The 18151-nt window shown below is 52.9% G+C and overlaps 1 protein-coding gene across 1 annotated transcript; it reads right to left on the bottom strand.

The window, feature by feature from the left end:
- Positions 1–1194: 1194 nt before the first annotated feature.
- AHNAK (AHNAK nucleoprotein) lies at positions 1195–18081 on the bottom strand (the record flags this gene model as incomplete). Its single annotated transcript, XM_068424802.1, has 2 exons — positions 1195–10779; positions 10891–18081. Coding segments are annotated over 2 exons (15890 nt in total), but the record flags the coding sequence as incomplete, so codon positions are not given.
- Positions 18082–18151: the final 70 nt, after the last annotated feature.

Below are 18151 nucleotides of genomic sequence, written 5' to 3'. Positions count from 1 at the left end.
TCTCGCTTCCCGGTTCGCGCATGCGCGCTGCGCCCCCTTGCGGGCAGGGAGCCGCCCGGGCGGGGGGCGGGGAGAAGGAGCTCGGTGGTGGCGGGGGGGCAAGAAGGGCCTTAGTGGGGGCTGGGGGGGAAACAACGCCCCCTTGAGGGGTGGAGGGACGCTGAACCGACTTGAGGTGGTGCGAGAAGGGCCTTAGTGGGGACTGGGGGGGGGGGGGCAGAACCCCCCCGAGGGGCTGGGGGGGCAAGAAGGGCCTTAGTGGGGACTGAGGGGGGCAGAACCCCCTCCTGAGGGGCTGGGGGGGGGGGCAAGAAGGGCCTTAGTGGGAGCTGAGGGGGGGCAGAACCCCCCTGAGGGGCTGGGGGGGGGAAAGAAGGGCCTTAGTGGGGGCTGAGGGGGGGCAGAACCCCCCTGAGGGGCTGGGGGGGGCAAGAAGGGCCTTAGTGGGGGCTGAGGGGGGCAGAACCCCCCCTGAGGGGCTGGGGGGGGCAAGAAGGGCCTTAGTGGGGGCTGAGGGGGGCAAAACCCCCCCTGAGGGGCTGGGGGGGCAAGAAGGGCCTTAGTGGGGGCTGAGGGGGACAGAACCCCCCTGAGGGGCTGGGGGGGGGCAAGAAGGGCCTTAGTGGGGGCTGAGGGGGACAGAATCCCCCTGAGGGGCTGGGGGGGGCAAGAAGGGCCTTAGTGGGGGCTGAGGGGGGCAAAACCCCGCCTGAGGGGGTGGGGGGGGGCAAGAAGGGCCTTAGTGGGGGGGTATTTTTTAATGCCCCCCCCTTATTTCCCTCCCACCGCCCTGATGACGTTTGGGGCCCCTTCGGCCTTACGACGCGAGCAGACGGCAGCCGCCCCCCCCCCCTTCCTCCCCCCCCGCCATGACCAGCCCTGCGACCCCCCCCGTGAGTTATATCCTGAAAAAAAAAAGCTTAAATACAATTTTTTTTGGGGGGGGGATAAAAAAAAATCTCAAATTGGGGCTGGGGGTGAACTGGGAGGGGGGACTGGGCCCAGGCCTCGGCCTAGGCCGCGACCACCCCAACACCCCCCCACAACCCCCAGCCCCAAATCTGAGGGGGGGGACACGGCCACGGGGGGGGGGTGGGTAGACCTGGAGGCTCCCAAGTGGATTTGGGGGTAAATAACCTCAAATTTAGGGTTAAATAATCATAAAATGGTGACACTGAACAACACGGGGGCGAATCGCAGTTAATAAATCTTTTTATTTGCATTTTACAAGATCGTTCTTCTTACATTCGCTGTTAATTCGCCGTTAAAGTGCTGAAAGGGGAGGGGGGGGGTTGGGTTTTTGGTTTATTTAATTTTTTTTTCTTTTTTTTCTTTAATCTCTAGATATATTCGTTAACAAAAATTATCCCGAACGCCGGAAAAAAGCGGCCGTCACGAGCCTCGACTAAGACAAGGTTGGTTTTTTTAACTCTTATAATACAAATAATGTAACAAAATATCGCGGCACCAACGACCACATCAATAAAAATTTTAAAAAAACAACAACAAAAAAGAAATTTAGTGGCAAAACACAAAATCTTTGAGACTTTTCCTGCTCGCCGGGGCCGGCTCCTCGCCCCGTCGCCGGAGGTTATTCGATATCCTGCCCTTACTCAACCAAACCACGGGAAACACTCGGATTATTTTATTTTTCCACCCCCCCGTAGCGGGAGGACGCTGTTATGGGGTTGTTTTTTTTTTTTAATAGACCCATTTGTTGGTTCAGCCCCGCAAATAAAAGGCCAAAAAAAAATTAAAAAGACTTAAGACGGAGAGAAAAAAAGCCACAAACCCCTCGTTTCCTTGAAGCAAACACTGAAAATATTCAGGAAAATAAAAATCTGATCAAAACCAGGTCGCCAGAAGCCGAAGCGCTCAGCGATTCATGCACAAGCCGACGTCTCGAAGCTCCCCCGTGGCTGGGCCACCCGCCGCGCCGCTTCCCCCCACCCCGGCCCCCGCTCGCTGAGGTTGAAAGTAGCCCAAAGCTACAAAAAAAAAAAAAGCCCAAAAAAATAATAATGTATGTACAAACCCGGGCAGGGCCACCTATGTACAGAGGCACCTATGTACAGCCGCGCTACTCCTTCTTCTTGGCCACCGTGAGCTCCACGCCGGGCACGCGGAAGCCGCCCTTCGTCCCGCTGTCGGTGCTGGAGGACGAGGACAAGCGGGATTTTTTGGCCGCCAAGGCCCCGCCGCTGCCTTGCGCCTTCGCCAGCTCCTCGTCGCTCCCCGTCACCTCGTACGAGCCCTTGTTTTTGGAGCCGATCCCCCCGAACGTCCCGAATTTCACTTTGCCTTGTTTGCCCTTGTCGGCGCCCGCCTCCAGCTCCAGGGTGGCCGGCGGGGACGAGCGCTCGTCGCTGAAGGACGACGACCGGTGACGCGGCTTCTTGCTTTTGAAGAGGGAGAACTTCCCCTTGGCCTCCAGCTCGCCTTCCGCGGACCCCAAGCTGACCTTGGAGCTCTTCAGGTCACCCTTCGAGCCCGAAACGGACCCCGAAACCTCCGGGGAGCCCAAGGCGCCGCCGCTGCTCTTCCCTTTCTGCTTGGAAAAATTGAACTTGGGCATTTTGAGTTTGGATTTCTTCAGTCTGACGTCCACGTCCTCCGACTCGAGCTCCGCGGCGCCGGCCTGGAGGTTAACATCCGCCCCGGGGAACTCGACGTCGACCCCCATCTCTCTGCCCTTCACCTCAGGGTCTGAGAAGGAGAATTTGGGCATCCGCAGCTTGGGGAAGGACACTTTGCCCAGGCTGCTCTCGGGGCTGCCTTGGAGGACGCTCGTGGTGACGCTGGGACCTCCCATCCCTACCTTGGGGCCGGTAACATGCAAAGCTCCCCCGCCGACGCTCTCAGCCGGTGCTGTCACCTCTCCAGAGATGGTGGCACCACCTTTGATCTTCGGCCCTTTCACGTTGACGTTAAACCCCGACCCAGAAACTTTCAGCGCAGACACATCCAAGGCAGGAGCGTCGAGGTGGACGCCCGCTCCAGGCCCCTTAACATCAACACGAGGTGCTTCCACGCTGACTTTTGGGCCTTTGATTTCACCCGCAACATCTACGTCACCCCGTAAGTTTGGTCCTTTCAGCTTCAGGTCAACATCCGCCAAGGAAAGGCTGGGCGACTGCATTTGAAATTTAGGCCCTTTCAATTCCACGTCGGGTCCTTCCAACCCAACACCAGCCCCGGAGCCCTTCAGGCCTCCTTTCACTTGAGGACCTTCAAGACTGAGGTCGACATCAGCTCCGTTCACACCAGGACTGGAAATACCAAACTGGGGGAGTTTGAGGGACGGGAGCTTGATGGTGCCCCCCAGGATTTCAAAGCCGACGTCGGACGTGTCCACCGATGCTTTGGGGGGTTTAACGCCAGCAGAAACGTCCAGATCTCCTTTCAACTTTGGTCCTTTCAGGCTTACGTCCAAATCCGGGGCAGAAACGTCCACCGAGGGCCCTTTGATGTCAACACCTGAGATGTTGAGATTGAGATTTGCACCCGGGGCTCTCGCGTCCACCTCCACTTGTGGGACGGAGCAGTCGACGCCTCCTTTCACGCTCAGCTCAGGTGCCTCCACAACGGGGGATTTAAACTTTGGCAGCTTCAGCTTTCCCCCCAAGCCTCCAACGTCAACACCTGGCATGTCCACGCTGACCTTTGGCCCTTCCACACAACTCGAAACATCCAGATCTCCCTTTATTTTTGGTCCTTTCAGGTTTCCATCAAAATCGGGTCCAGAGATTTGGGGCCCTTTGAGCTTTACGTCAACACCTCGGAGGTTCACGTCGGCCGAAGGGAGGCTCACGCCTCCTTCCATGGCCGGGACCGAGATCTCCAAGTTCGCATCCGGCATTTCCAGGCCGAGCCCCGTTTTTCCCACCTTGGGCAACTTCAGCTTTCCTTCAGGACCTTCCAGTTCTGCTCCAGGAACGCTGACTTCACCTTTTATTTTTGGTCCTTTCACATTTAAGTCGATGTCTGGCGCTGGGATTGAGGGGACAGCGACGTCAATGGTGGGTCCTTTCAGGTCACCCTCGATTTTCAAGTCCCCTACACCCACCTGCCCACTGGGAAGTTTGAACTTGGGTTTCTTCAGGCTCACGTCAGAAGCTTCAACGTCCACGTTGAGACTCGGGCCTTTGACGGTTGGCACGGAGACGTCCAGATCGGGCGCTTTAAGTTCTCCCTCCACTTTGGGGATGGCCACGGAAGTGTCCCCTCTGAATCGGTGCGATTTAAGGTCAAACTCCACATCTGGGAAGGAGATTTTCCCAAACATGGGTTTCTTCCCTTTGGGGGACTTCACGTTAGCGTCACCTTTTATCGTCACATCCGGACCAGCTACGGTCACATCCAGGTCGGGAGATTTCAAGCTCGCATCGAGGTCTCCACCAGCCACGTTCACGTCGAACCCGCCTTTCTTCCCTTTCACTTTAGGGCCGCTCATGTGAAGTTTTGGCATCTTGAACTTGCTCTTCTTACCCTTCCCAGCAACGTTGACCTCAGGAGACTCCACATTCAGCTCCACCTCGGGTAGATCCACTTCTGCCCCTGGGACCTTCATTTCTGCCTTCGGGCTTTTCATCCCAAACCCAAACTTTGACTTCTTAAACTTGGGAAATTTGACATTTGCTTCTGGGCCTTCAATGTTCAGGTCAGGACATTCAACGTCAACTTCAGGGCTTTTGACTCCGAATTCTGGGCCTTTGATATCAACTTCAGGACCTTTGAGGTTACCTTCCATCTTGGGCGTTGAAACGTCAAAGCCTCCCTTCGTTTTGTGGCCTTTCAAGTTCAAATCGATCTCAGGCATTGAGATTTTGGGAACATTCATGTGCATTTCTGGCATCTTCAGTTTAGGACCTTTCAGTTTGCCCTCTGGACCTTCGACGCTGATGTCTACCTTGGGGCCTGAAAGATCGACCTCTGTCTTTGGCAAGTTCACGTCCACGTCGGGACCTTCTCCTTTAAAGCCAAACTTGGGCAGCTTCATTTTAGGTATCTTCATTTTTCCCTCCAGACCATCAACATCAACCTCTGGACCCTCGATATCTACTTTGGGGCCCTTGATATCAACATCAGGACCCTTCAGACCTCCCTCGAGCTTCGGGCCCTGAAGGTCAGCATCACCTTTGAGCCTCAGGCCCTTCAGGTTCAAGTCTATGTCTGGCATGGAGATCTGGGGGGTCTTGACGTGCATTTCTGGCATCTTGATCTTGGGCCCTTTGAGTTTTCCATCCGGCCCTTCGATGGTCACGTCGGGTGCCTGGATGTCCAACTTGGGGCCTTTGATGTCAACATCTGGGCACTGCCAATCCCCTTCCAGCTTTGGTGCCGAGATGTCCACATCTCCCTTCAGCCTGGGGCCTTTCAGATTGAAGTCAACATCGGGCATGGAGAACTTGGGCGCCTTGATGTGCATCTCGGGCATCTTGAACTTGGGGCCTTTGAGTTTCCCTTCCGGCCCTTCAATGGTCACATCGGGAGCCTCAATGTCTATTTTGGGGCCTTTCACATTAATTTGGGGGGCTTTCAAATCACCTTCAAGCCTGGGTCCGGAAACATCTACATCTCCTTTCAGTTGAGGCCCCTTGATGTTGAAGTCAACATCGGGCATGGAGACCTTGGGAGCCTTAATGTGCATCTCGGGCATCGTAAATTTGGGACCTTTGACTTTTCCATCCACATTCAGATCAGGAGCTTCTACATCTATGGTGGGGCCCGAAATGTCCATGTCTCCCTTTGGGAGGTTCACATCCACGTCCACTCCCTCCCCCTTAAAGCCCGGCATGGAAAATTTGGGCATTTTAAATTTAGGCAGCTTGAATTTACCCTCCGGGCCATCAATGTCAACATCTGGGCCACCAATGTCTACTTTAGGAGCACCGACATTGACCTCTGGACCTTTCAGTTCACATTCAGCTCCTGGCATGGACACGTCGACATCTCCTTTAACTCTGGGACCTTTCAGGTTCAAGTCAATGTCAGGCATGGAGATTTTGGGTGCCTTTATGTGCATCTCAGGCATCTTGAACTTGGGGCCCTTCAGCTTCCCCTCTGGCCCTTCTATGTCCACCTCCGGACCTTCAATATCCACCTTTGGTCCAGACACATCCAGGTCTCCTTTCGGCAGGTTCACGTCCACCTCTGGACCTTCTGCTCTGAAGCCAGGCATCCCGAACTTGGGCATTTTGAACTTGGGCATCTTGAACTTTCCTTCTGGGCCATGAATGTCCACGTCAGGTGCCTCTATGTCAACTTTGGGGCCCTTGATGTCCACCTCGGGACCCTTCAGGTCACCCTCGAGCTTGGGGACAGACACATCGACATCCCCCTTGAGCTTGGGGCCCTTCAGATTGAAGTCAACATCAGGCATGGAGATCTTGGGAGCCTTGATGTGCATCTCGGGCATCTTGAACTTGGGGCCCTTCAGCTTCCCTTCAGGGCCTTCCAGCTCAACGTCAGGAAGGTCAACATCAACTTTGGGACCTTTGATGTCTATTTCAGGGCCCTTCAAGTCTCCTTCCAACTTGGGCACAGACACGTCCACACCACCCTTCACCTTGGGGCTCTTCAGGTTCAAGTCAATGTCAGGCATGGAGATCTTGGGTGTCTTGAAGTGCATCTCAGGCATCTTGAACTTGGGGCCCTTCAGCTTCCCCTCTGGCCCTTCAATATCTAGCTCTGGACCTTCAATATCCACCTTTGGACCAGACACATCCAGGTCTCCTTTTGGCAGGTTCACGTCCACCTCTGGACCTTCAGCTTTGAAGCCAGGCACCCCGAACTTGGGCATTTTGAACTTGGGCATCTTGAATTTTCCTTCTGGGCCATGAATGTCCACGTCAGGTGCCTCTATGTCAACTTTGGGGCCCTTGATGTCAATTTCAGGACCCTTCAGGTCACCCTCAATCTTAGGGACAGACACATCAACATCCCCCTTGAGCTTGGGGCCCTTGAGATTGAAGTCAACATCAGGCATGGAGATCTTGGGAGCCTTGATGTGCATCTCGGGCATCTTGAACTTGGGGCCCTTCAGCTTCCCTTCAGGGCCTTCCAGCTCAACGTCAGGAAGGTCAACATCAACTTTGGGACCTTTGATGTCTATTTCAGGGCCCTTCAAGTCACCTTCCAACTTGGGCACAGACACATCCACACCACCCTTCACCTTGGGGCCTTTCAGGTTCAAGTCAATGTCAGGCATGGAGATCTTGGGTGTCTTGAAGTGCATCTCAGGCATCTTGAACTTGGGGCCCTTCAGCTTCCCCTCTGGCCCTTCAATATCCAGCTCCGGACCTTCAATATCCACCTTTGGACCAGACACATCCAGGTCTCCTTTTGGCAGGTTCACGTCCACCTCTGGACCTTCAGCTCTGAAGCCAGGCACCCCGAACTTGGGCATTTTGAACTTGGGCATCTTGAATTTCCCTTCTGGACCATGAATGTCCACGTCAGGTGCCTCAATGTCGACTTTGGGGCCCTTGATGTCAATTTCAGGACCCTTCAGGTCACCCTCGAGCTTGGGGACAGACACGTCCACATCCCCCTTGAGCTTGGGGCCCTTCAGATTGAAGTCAACATCAGGCATGGAGATCTTGGGTGCCTTGATGTGCATCTCGGGCATCTTGAACTTGGGGCCCTTCAGCTTCCCTTCAGGACCTTCCAGCTCAACGTCAGGAAGGTCAACATCGACTTTGGGACCTTTGATGTCAATTTCGGGGCCCTTCAGGTCTCCTTCCAACTTGGGAACAGACACGTCCACACCACCCTTCACCTTGGGGCCCTTCAGGTTCAAGTCAATGTCAGGCATGGAGATCTTGGGTGCTTTGATGTGCATCTCAGGCATCTTGAACTTGGGGCCCTTCAGCTTCCCCTCTGGCCCTTCAATATCCAGCTCCGGACCCTCAATATCCACCTTTGGACCAGACACATCCAGGTCTCCTTTCGGCAGGTTCACATCCACCTCTGGACCTTCTGCTTTCAGCCCCGGCATCCCGAACTTGGGCATTTTGAACTTGGGCATTTTGAATTTTCCTTCTGGACCATGAATGTCCACATCAGGTGCCTCAATGTCGACTTTGGGGCCCTTGATGTCCACCTCGGGACCCTTCAGGTCACCTTCAAGCTTGGGGACAGACACATCGACATCCCCCTTGAGCTTGGGGCCCTTGAGATTGAAGTCAACATCAGGCATGGAGATCTTGGGAGCCTTGATGTGCATCTCAGGCATCTTGAACTTGGGGCCCTTCAGCTTCCCTTCAGGACCTTCCAGCTCAACGTCAGGAAGGTCAACATCAACTTTGGGACCCTTGATGTCAATTTCGGGGCCCTTCAGGTCACCTTCCAACTTGGGCACAGACACATCCACACCACCCTTCACCTTGGGGCCTTTCAGGTTCAAGTCAATGTCGGGCATGGAGATCTTGGGTGTCTTGATGTGCATCTCAGGCATCTTGAACTTGGGGCCCTTCAGCTTCCCTTCAGGACCTTCCAACTCAACATCAGGAAGGTCTACATCCAGTTTAGGGCCTTTGATGTCAACATCTGGGGCTTTCAAGTCTCCCTCAATTTTTGGAACAGAAACGTCCACGTCCCCCTTCACTTTGGGGCCTTTCAAGTTCAGATCGAAGTCCGGCATGGAGATCTTGGGGGCTTTGAAGTGCATCTCAGGCATCTTGAACTTGGGACCCTTTAACTTCCCTTCTGAGCCCTCGATTTGAACATCTGGGGCACTAACATCCAACTCGGGACCTTTCACATCAACTCTTGGCCCTTTCAGGTCACCTTCCACACACGGCACAGACACGTCCACATCCCCCTTCACTTTCGGGCCTTTCAGGTTCAAGTCAAAGTCTGGCATGGAGATCTTGGGAGCCTTAAAATGCATCTCGGGCATCTTGAACTTGGGGCCTTTCAATTTTCCTTCTGGTCCTTCAATCTCCACATCGGGAACATCTATGTCTACTTTGGGTCCTTTTATATCCAGTTCAGGACCCTTCAGGTCACCTTCAAGCTTGGGCACAGACACATCCACACCCCCCTTCACTTTGGGGCCCTTCAGGTTCAAGTCAATGTCAGGCATGGAGATCTTGGGTGTCTTGAAGTGCATCTCGGGCATCTTGAACTTGGGGCCCTTCAGCTTCCCCTCTGGCCCTTCAACATCCAGCTCTGGACCCTCAGTATCCACCTCTGGACCAGAAACATCCAGGTCTCCTTTCGGCAGGTTCACGTCCACCTCTGGACCTTCTGCTTTGAAGCCAGGCACCCCGAACTTGGGCATTTTGAACTTGGGCATTTTGAGTTTACCCTCTGGGCCATGAATGTCCACGTCTGGCACATCAATGTCAACCTTGGGGCCTCCAATATTGATGTCAGGAGCCTTCAAATCCCCTTCCAGCTTTGGAGCAGAAACATCTATGTCTCCTTTCAGCTTGGGGCCCTTGAGATTGAAGTCAACATCAGGCATGGAGATCTTGGGTGCCTTGATGTGCATCTCGGGCATCTTGAACTTGGGACCTTTCAGTTTTCCATCTGGCCCTTCAACATCCAGCTCAGGACCTTCGATGTCAACCTTTGGTCCTTTGATATTAACGTCCGGCACGCTCATGTCCCCTTCCAGTTTTGGCACTGAGAGGTCAACATCTACACCTCCTTTTAACTTGGGACCTTTCAAGTTCAAGTCAAGGTCTGGCATGGAAATGTTGGGGGCCTTGAGATTCATTTCAGGCATTTTAAATTTGGGGCCTTTCAATTTTCCTTTGGGACCTTCAATGTCAAGGTCAGGAACCTCTACATCCACTTTTGGTCCTTTCACATCCAAATCCGGGCCCTTCAGATCCACCTGGGGTAGAGAGATGTCCACATCTGCCTTTGCTTTGGGACCTTTGAGGTTCAGGTCAATGTCGGGCATAGAGATCTTGGGGGCCTTGATGTTGATTTCTGGCATCTTAAAGTGGGGGCCCTTGAGCTTCCCCTCCGGCCCTTCAATTTCCAAACCAGCACCTTCAATGTCCAACTTGGGACCAGAAACATCCAGGTCTCCTTTTGGAACGCTAAGGTCCACCTCCGGCCCCTCCCCCTTAAACCCAGACACACCGAATTTCGGCATTTTGAACTTGGGCATTTTGAGTTTACCCTCCGGCCCGTGAACGTCCACGTCAGGTGCCTCAATGTTGACTTTAGGGCCCTTGATGTCCACCTCGGGACCTTTCAGTTCCCCTTCCAACTTGGGGCTGGAAACATCTACCTCTCCTTTTAGTTTGTGCCCTTTCAGGTTTAGCTCCACATCTGGCATCGAAACTTTGGGTGAGGAGATACTCAGAAAAGGCATTTTGAATTTGGACCCTTTTGATTTCGCCTGGATGTCCACGTCTGGAGCGTGAACATCAACTTTTGGACCAGTTATATCAACGTCAGGTTTTTTAAGCTTCACATCCACATCAGGGCTTTGCACTTTAGGACCAGAAAAGCCAAATTTTGGAAGTTTAAACCTGGGTTTTTTAGTCTTTCCTTCTAGATCAACCTTCGGTCCCTCAACCTCAAGTTCTGGCCCCTTGATGTCCACCTTAGGACCTTTCAGCTCACCCTCGATCTTGGGAAGGGAAGGGTCAACGTCCCCTTTCAGCTTTGGGCCTTTCAAGTTTAAGTCAATCTCGGGCATGGAGATTTTCGGGACGTTGAATTGCACGTCAGGCTTCTTAAATTTAGGGCCCTTCAGTTTTCCTTCTGGTCCTTCAATGTCCACGTCAGGGACGGTAACGTCAACCTTTGGACCTGAAATGGCAACATCAGCTTCAGGTAGAGTTACATCAACTTCTGGGCCTTCTCCTTTCAACCCGGACAACCCGAACTTGGGCATTTTGAACTTGGGCATTTTTATTTTACCTTCTGGGCCATGAATGTCCACGTCAGGTGCCTCAATGTCGACTTTGGGGCCCTTGATGTCCAACTCAGGACCCTTCAGGTCGCCTTCGAGCTTGGGGACAGAAACATCCACATCCCCCTTGAGCTTGGGGCCCTTGAGATTGAAGTCAACATCGGGCATGGAGATCTTGGGTGCCTTGATGTGCATCTCAGGCATCTTGAACTTGGGGCCCTTCAGCTTCCCCTCTGGCCCTTCAATGTCCAGCTCCGGACCCTCAATATCCACCTTTGGTCCAGAAACATCCAGGTCTCCTTTTGGCAGGTTCACGTCCACCTCTGGGCCTTCTGCTCTGAAGCCAGGCACCCCGAACTTGGGCATTTTGAACTTGGGCATCTTGAACTTCCCTTCTGGGCCGTGAATGTCCACGTCAGGTGCCTCAATGTCAACTTTGGGGCCCTTGATGTCAATTTCAGGACCCTTCAGGTCACCTTCAAGCTTGGGAAGTGACACGTCGACATCCCCCTTGAGCTTGGGGCCCTTCAGATTGAAGTCAACATCAGGCATGGAGATCTTGGGAGCCTTGATGTGCATCTCGGGCATCTTGAACTTGGGGCCCTTCAGCTTCCCTTCAGGACCTTCCAGCTCAACGTCAGGAAGGTCAACATCGACTTTGGGACCTTTGATGTCTATTTCAGGGCCCTTCAAGTCTCCTTCCAACTTGGGCACAGACATGTCCACACCCCCCTTCACCTTGGGGCCCTTCAGGTTCAAGTCAATGTCAGGCATGGAGATCTTGGGTGCTTTGATGTGCATCTCAGGCATCTTGAACTTGGGGCCCTTCAGCTTCCCCTCTGGCCCTTCAATGTTCACATCTGGACCTTCAATATCCACCTTTGGACCAGACACATCCAGGTCTCCTTTTGGCAGGTTCACATCCACCTCTGGACCTTCAGCTTTAAAGCCAGGCACCCCGAACTTGGGCATTTTGAACTTGGGCATTTTGAATTTCCCTTCGGGACCATGAATGTCCACATCAGGTGCCTCAATGTCGACTTTGGGGCCCTTGATGTCAATTTCAGGACCCTTCAGGTCACCTTCAAGCTTAGGGACAGACACATCGACATCCCCCTTGAGCTTGGGGCCCTTGAGATTGAAGTCAACATCAGGCATGGAGATCTTGGGTGCCTTGATGTGCATCTCGGGCATCTTGAACTTGGGGCCCTTCAGCTTCCCTTCAGGGCCTTCCAGCTCAACATCAGGAATGTCAACATCAACTTTGGGACCCTTGATGTCAATTTCGGGGCCTTTCAAGTCTCCTTCCAACTTGGGCACAGACACGTCCACACCACCCTTCACTTTGGGGCCCTTCAGGTTCAAGTCAATGTCAGGCATGGAGATCTTGGGTGCCTTGATGTGCATCTCGGGCATCTTGAACTTGGGGCCCTTCAGCTTCCCCTCTGGCCCTTCTATGTCCACCTCCGGACCCTCAATATCCACCTTTGGTCCAGACACATCCAGGTCTCCTTTCGGCAGGTTCACGTCCACCTCTGGACCTTCTGCTCTGAAGCCAGGCATCCCAAACTTGGGCATTTTGAACTTGGGCATTTTGAATTTCCCTTCTGGACCATGAATGTCCACATCAGGTGCCTCAATGTCAAGTTTGGGGCCCTTGATATCCACCTCGGGACCCTTCAGGTCACCTTCAAGCTTGGGCACAGACACATCCATATCCCCCTTGAGCTTGGGGCCCTTCAGATTGAAGTCAACATCGGGCATGGAGATCTTGGGTGCTTTGATGTGCATCTCGGGCATCTTGAACTTGGGGCCCTTCAGCTTCCCTTCAGGGCCTTCCAGCTCAATGTCAGGAAGGTCAACATCGACTTTGGGACCTTTGATGTCAATTTCGGGGCCCTTCAAGTCTCCTTCCAACTTGGGCACAGACACGTCCACACCACCCTTCACCTTGGGGCCCTTCAGGTTCAAGTCAATGTCAGGCATGGAGATCTTGGGTGTCTTGAAGTGCATCTCAGGCATCTTGAACTTGGGGCCCTTCAGCTTCCCTTCAGGACCTTCCAACTCAACATCTGGAAGGTCTACATCCAGTTTAGGGCCTTTGATGTCAACATCTGGGGCTTTCAAGTCTCCCTCAATTTTCGGAACAGAAACGTCCATGTCCCCCTTCACTTTGGGGCCTTTCAAGTTCAGATCGAAGTCCGGCATGGAGATCTTGGGGGCTTTGAAGTGCATCTCAGGCATCTTGAACTTGGGGCCTCTCATCTTCCCCTCTGGGACCTCAATATCCACGTCAGGAGCTTCGATATCCAGTTTAGGACCTTTGATATCCATATCTGGGCCTTTCAAGTCCCCCTCTAGTTTGGGGGCAGAAACATCCACGTCTCCCTTCAGCTTAGGACCTTTCAGGTTCAAATCGATGTCGGGCATGGAGATTTTTGGTGTCTTGAAGTGCATCTCAGGCATCTTGAACTTGGGGCCTTTCAGCTTCGCTTCTGGACACTCTAGGTCAACGTCGGGAACGTTAACGTCCAGTTTAGGGCCTTTGATGTCAACATCTGGACCTTTCAAATCGCCCTCAATTTTTGGTACGTCCACGTCCCTCTTCACTTTGGGGCCTTTCAGGTTCAGATCAAAGTCCGGCATGGAGATCTTGGGGGCTTTGAAGTGCATCTCAGGCATCTTGAACTTGGGACCCTTTAACTTCCCTTCTGGGCCCTCAAGGTCGATGTCAGGAACCTCGATGTCCACTTTGGGCCCTTTAACTTCCAGATCCGGCCCTTTCAGGTCACCCTCGATTTTTGGTACAGAAACATCCATTTCTCCTTTCATTTTGGGACCTTTCAAGTTGAGGTCCACATCAGGCATGGAAAATTTTGGTGCCTTAATATGCATCTCTGGCATTTTTATCTTGGGTCCTTTCCATTTTCCCTCAGGACCTTCAACGTCAAGATCAGGAACATCAACATCCAACTTCGGACCTTTAATATTCACCTCAGGGCCTTTCAAGTCACCTTCTAACGCTGGAACAGAAACATCACCGCCACCCTTCACTTTGGGGCCTTTCAGGTTCAAGTCAATGTCGGGCATGGAGATCTTGGGTGCCTTGATGTGCATCTCGGGCATCTTGAACTTGGGACCTTTCAGTTTTCCTTCAGGACCCTCAATGTCCACACTTGGCAACTCGATGTCTGCCTTTGGGACAGAAACATCAATATCCCCTTTTGGGAGGTTCACGTCCACCTCTGGACCTTCTGCTCTGAAGCCAGGCATCCCAAACTTGGGCATTTTGAACTTGGGCATCTTGAATTTTCCTTCTGGACCGTGAATGTCCATGTCAGGTGCCTCAATGTCGACTTTGGGGCCCTTGATGTCCACCTCAGGACCCTTCAGGTCACCTTCAAGCTTAGGAAGCGAAACATCCACATCCCCTTTCACTTTCGGGCCTTTCAGATTTAGGTCAATGTCCGGCATAGAGATCTTGGGTGCCTTGATGTGCATCTCCGGCATCTTGAACTTGGGGCCCTTCAGCTTCCCCTCTGGCCCTTCAACATCCAGCTCTGGACCTTCAATGTCCACCTTTGGACCAGACACATCCAGGTCTCCTTTTGGCAGGTTCACGTCCACATCTGGGCCTTCTGCTCTGAAGCCAGGCACCCCGAACTTGGGCATTTTGAACTTGGGCATCTTGAATTTTCCTTCTGGGCCATGAATGTCCACATCAGGTGCCTCAATGTCAACTTTGGGGCCCTTGATGTCCACCTCGGGACCCTTCAGGTCACCCTCGAGCTTGGGAAGTGACACATCGACATCCCCCTTGAGCTTGGGGCCCTTCAGATTGAAGTCAACATCAGGCATGGAGATCTTGGGAGCCTTGATGTGCATCTCGGGCATCTTGAACTTGGGACCCTTCAGCTTCCCTTCAGGACCTTCCAGCTCAACGTCAGGAAGGTCAACATCGACTTTGGGACCTTTGATGTCAATTTCGGGGCCCTTCAATTCACCTTCCAACTTGGGCACAGACACGTCCACACCACCCTTCACCTTGGGGCCTCTCAGGTTCAAGTCAATGTCAGGCATGGAGATCTTGGGTGCCTTGATGTGCATCTCAGGCATCTTGAACTTGGGGCCCTTCAGCTTCCCTTCAGGACCTTCTATGTCCAGTTCCGGACCTTCAATATCCACCTTTGGTCCAGACACATCCAGGTCTCCTTTTGGCAGGTTCACGTCCACCTCTGGGCCTTCTGCTCTGAAGCCAGGCACCCCGAACTTGGGCATTTTGAACTTGGGCATCTTGAATTTTCCTTCTGGGCCATGAATGTCCACGTCAGGTGCCTCAATGTCAACTTTGGGGCCCTTGATGTCCACCTCGGGACCCTTCAGGTCACCCTCGAGCTTGGGAAGTGACACATCGACATCCCCCTTGAGCTTGGGGCCCTTGAGATTGAAGTCAACATCAGGCATGGAGATCTTGGGAGCCTTGATGTGCATCTCGGGCATCTTGAACTTGGGGCCCTTCAGCTTCCCTTCAGGACCTTCCAGCTCAATGTCAGGAAGGTCAACATCAACTTTGGGACCCTTGATGTCAATTTCAGGGCCCTTCAAGTCTCCTTCCAACTTGGGCACAGACACGTCCACACCCCCCTTCACCTTGGGGCCTTTCAGGTTCAAGTCAATGTCGGGCATGGAGATCTTGGGCGTCTTGATGTGCATCTCTGGCATCTTGAACTTGGGGCCCTTCAGCTTCCCCTCTGGCCCTTCAATATCCAGCTCCGGACCTTCAATATCCACCTTTGGTCCAGACACATCCAGGTCTCCTTTTGGCAGGTTCACGTCCACCTCTGGACCTTCTGCTTTCAGCCCCGGCATCCCGAACTTGGGCATTTTGAACTTGGGCATTTTGAATTTTCCTTCTGGGCCATGAATGTCCACGTCAGGTGCCTCAATGTCAACTTTGGGGCCCTTGATGTCAATTTCAGGACCCTTCAGGTCACCTTCAAGCTTGGGGACAGACACGTCCACATCTCCCTTGAGCTTGGGGCCCTTGAGATTGAAGTCAACATCAGGCATGGAGATCTTGGGAGCCTTGATGTGCATCTCGGGCATCTTGAACTTGGGGCCCTTCAGCTTCCCTTCAGGGCCTTCCAGCTCAACATCAGGAATGTCAACATCAACTTTGGGACCCTTGATGTCAATTTCGGGGCCTTTCAAGTCTCCTTCCAACTTGGGCACAGACACGTCCACACCCCCCTTCACCTTGGGGCCTTTCAGGTTCAAGTCAATGTCGGGCATGGAGATCTTGGGTGTCTTGAAGTGCATCTCTGGCATCTTGAACTTGGGGCCTTTCAGCTTCCCCTCTGGCCCTTCAACATCCAGCTCCGGACCTTCAATATCCACCTTTGGACCAGACACATCCAGGTCTCCTTTCGGCAGGTTCACCTCCACCTCTGGACCTTCTGCTCTGAAGCCAGGCATCCCGAACTTCGGCATTTTGAACTTGGGCATCTTGAATTTTCCTTCTGGACCATGAATGTCCACATCAGGTGCCTCAATGTCAACTTTGGGGCCCTTGATGTCCACCTCAGGACCCTTCAGGTCACCCTCAAGCTTGGGAGCTGAGACTTCAATATCCCCTTTCATGCTGGGCCCTTTCAGATTAACGTCCACGTCAGGCATGGAGATCTTGGGTGCTTTGATGTGCATCTCGGGCATCTTGAACTTGGGGCCTTTCAGTTTTCCTTCAGGACACTCCAAATCCATATCAGGTGCCTCAACATGTACTTTTGGCCCCTTGATGTCTACTTCTGGCCCTTTCAAGTCACCTTCTATCTTAGGAGCCGCAACATCCATTTCTCCTTTCACTTTAGGTCCCTTCAGGTTCAAGTCCACATCTGGCATGGATATTTTAGGTGTTTTGATATTCAGCTTCGGCATCCTGAACTTGGGGCCTTTCCATTTTCCTTCTGGTCCTCCAACATCCACCTCTGGCACTTCAATATCTACCTCTGGCCCAGAAATATCCACCTCCCCTTTTGGCAGGTTGACATCTACGTCGGCTCCCTCAAACTTTGGGCCCGACACGTTGAAATGAGGCAATTTCATTTTCGGCGTCTTCAGTTTGGCTTCTGGACACTCCAGGTTGACATCTGGGACCTCAACATCTATCTTCGGTCCCTTGATATCTACAGCGGGTCCTTTCAAGTCACCTTCCATCTTTGGAAGAGAAACATCCATCTCGCCTTTCGTTTTATGTCCCTTCAGGTTCAGATCTACGTCCGGCATCGATATTTTAGGTGTCTTGATATTAAGCTTCGGCATCTTAAATTTGGGGCCTTTTATTTTCCCTTCTGGACATTCCAAGTCTACCTCAGGCATATCAACATCCACTTTGGGACCTTCCACATCTATTTTGGGGCCCTTCAGATCTCCAGACATCTTCAGACCAGAAATATCTGCATCTCCTTTCAGTTTGGGTCCCTTCAAGCTGAGATCTACGTCTGGCATGGACAGTTTTGGCGTCTGAACGTTTAGTTCGGGCATTTTAAACTTGAGACCTTTTCCTTTAACTTCTGGCCCTTCAATGTCCACACTTGGCACATCAATATCTACCTTGGGACCCGAAATGTCCACCTCACCCTTTGGAAGCGTCACGTCAACGCTGGGGCCCTCTCCCTTCAAGCCGGGCACCCCAAACTTGGGCATTTTCAGCTTTGGCATCTTCAGTTTGCCCTCTGGACCATGAATGTCCACGTCTGGCGCTTCAATGCCAACCTTGGGGCCTTTAATGTCAAGTCCAGGTGCTTTCAGGTCCCCTTCCAGTTTGGGGGCAGAAACATCCACGTCTCCCTTCAGCTTAGGACCTTTCAGGTTCAAGTCGATGTCAGGCATGGAGATTTTGGGGGTCTTGAAGCTCATCTCGGGCATCTTCACCTCAGGGCCCTTCAGTTTTCCTTCAGGCCCTTTGATGTCCACACTTGGCACATTGATATCCACCTTGGGACCTGAAATGTCCACCTCACCCTTTGGAAGTGTCACGTCAATGCTGGGGCCCTCTCCCTTCAAGCCAGGCACCCCAAACTTGGGCATTTTCAACTTAGGCATCTTCAGTTTGCCCTCAGGACCGTGGATGTCCACATCTGGTGCTTTAATGTCCACTTTGGGGCCTTTCAGGTCTAATTCAGGACCCTTCAAGTCAGCTCCTACCGTGGGAATGGAAACATCCACATCGCCCCTCACTTTGGGACCTTTCAGGTTCAGGTCAACATCTGG

Source organism: Nyctibius grandis, unplaced genomic scaffold, assembly GCF_013368605.1.
Source record: "Nyctibius grandis isolate bNycGra1 unplaced genomic scaffold, bNycGra1.pri scaffold_81_arrow_ctg1, whole genome shotgun sequence".
Classification (NCBI taxonomy): Eukaryota; Metazoa; Chordata; class Aves; order Nyctibiiformes; family Nyctibiidae; genus Nyctibius; species Nyctibius grandis.
Note: the sequence above shows the minus strand (reverse complement) of the source record. Positions and strands in the feature narration are given on the sequence as shown.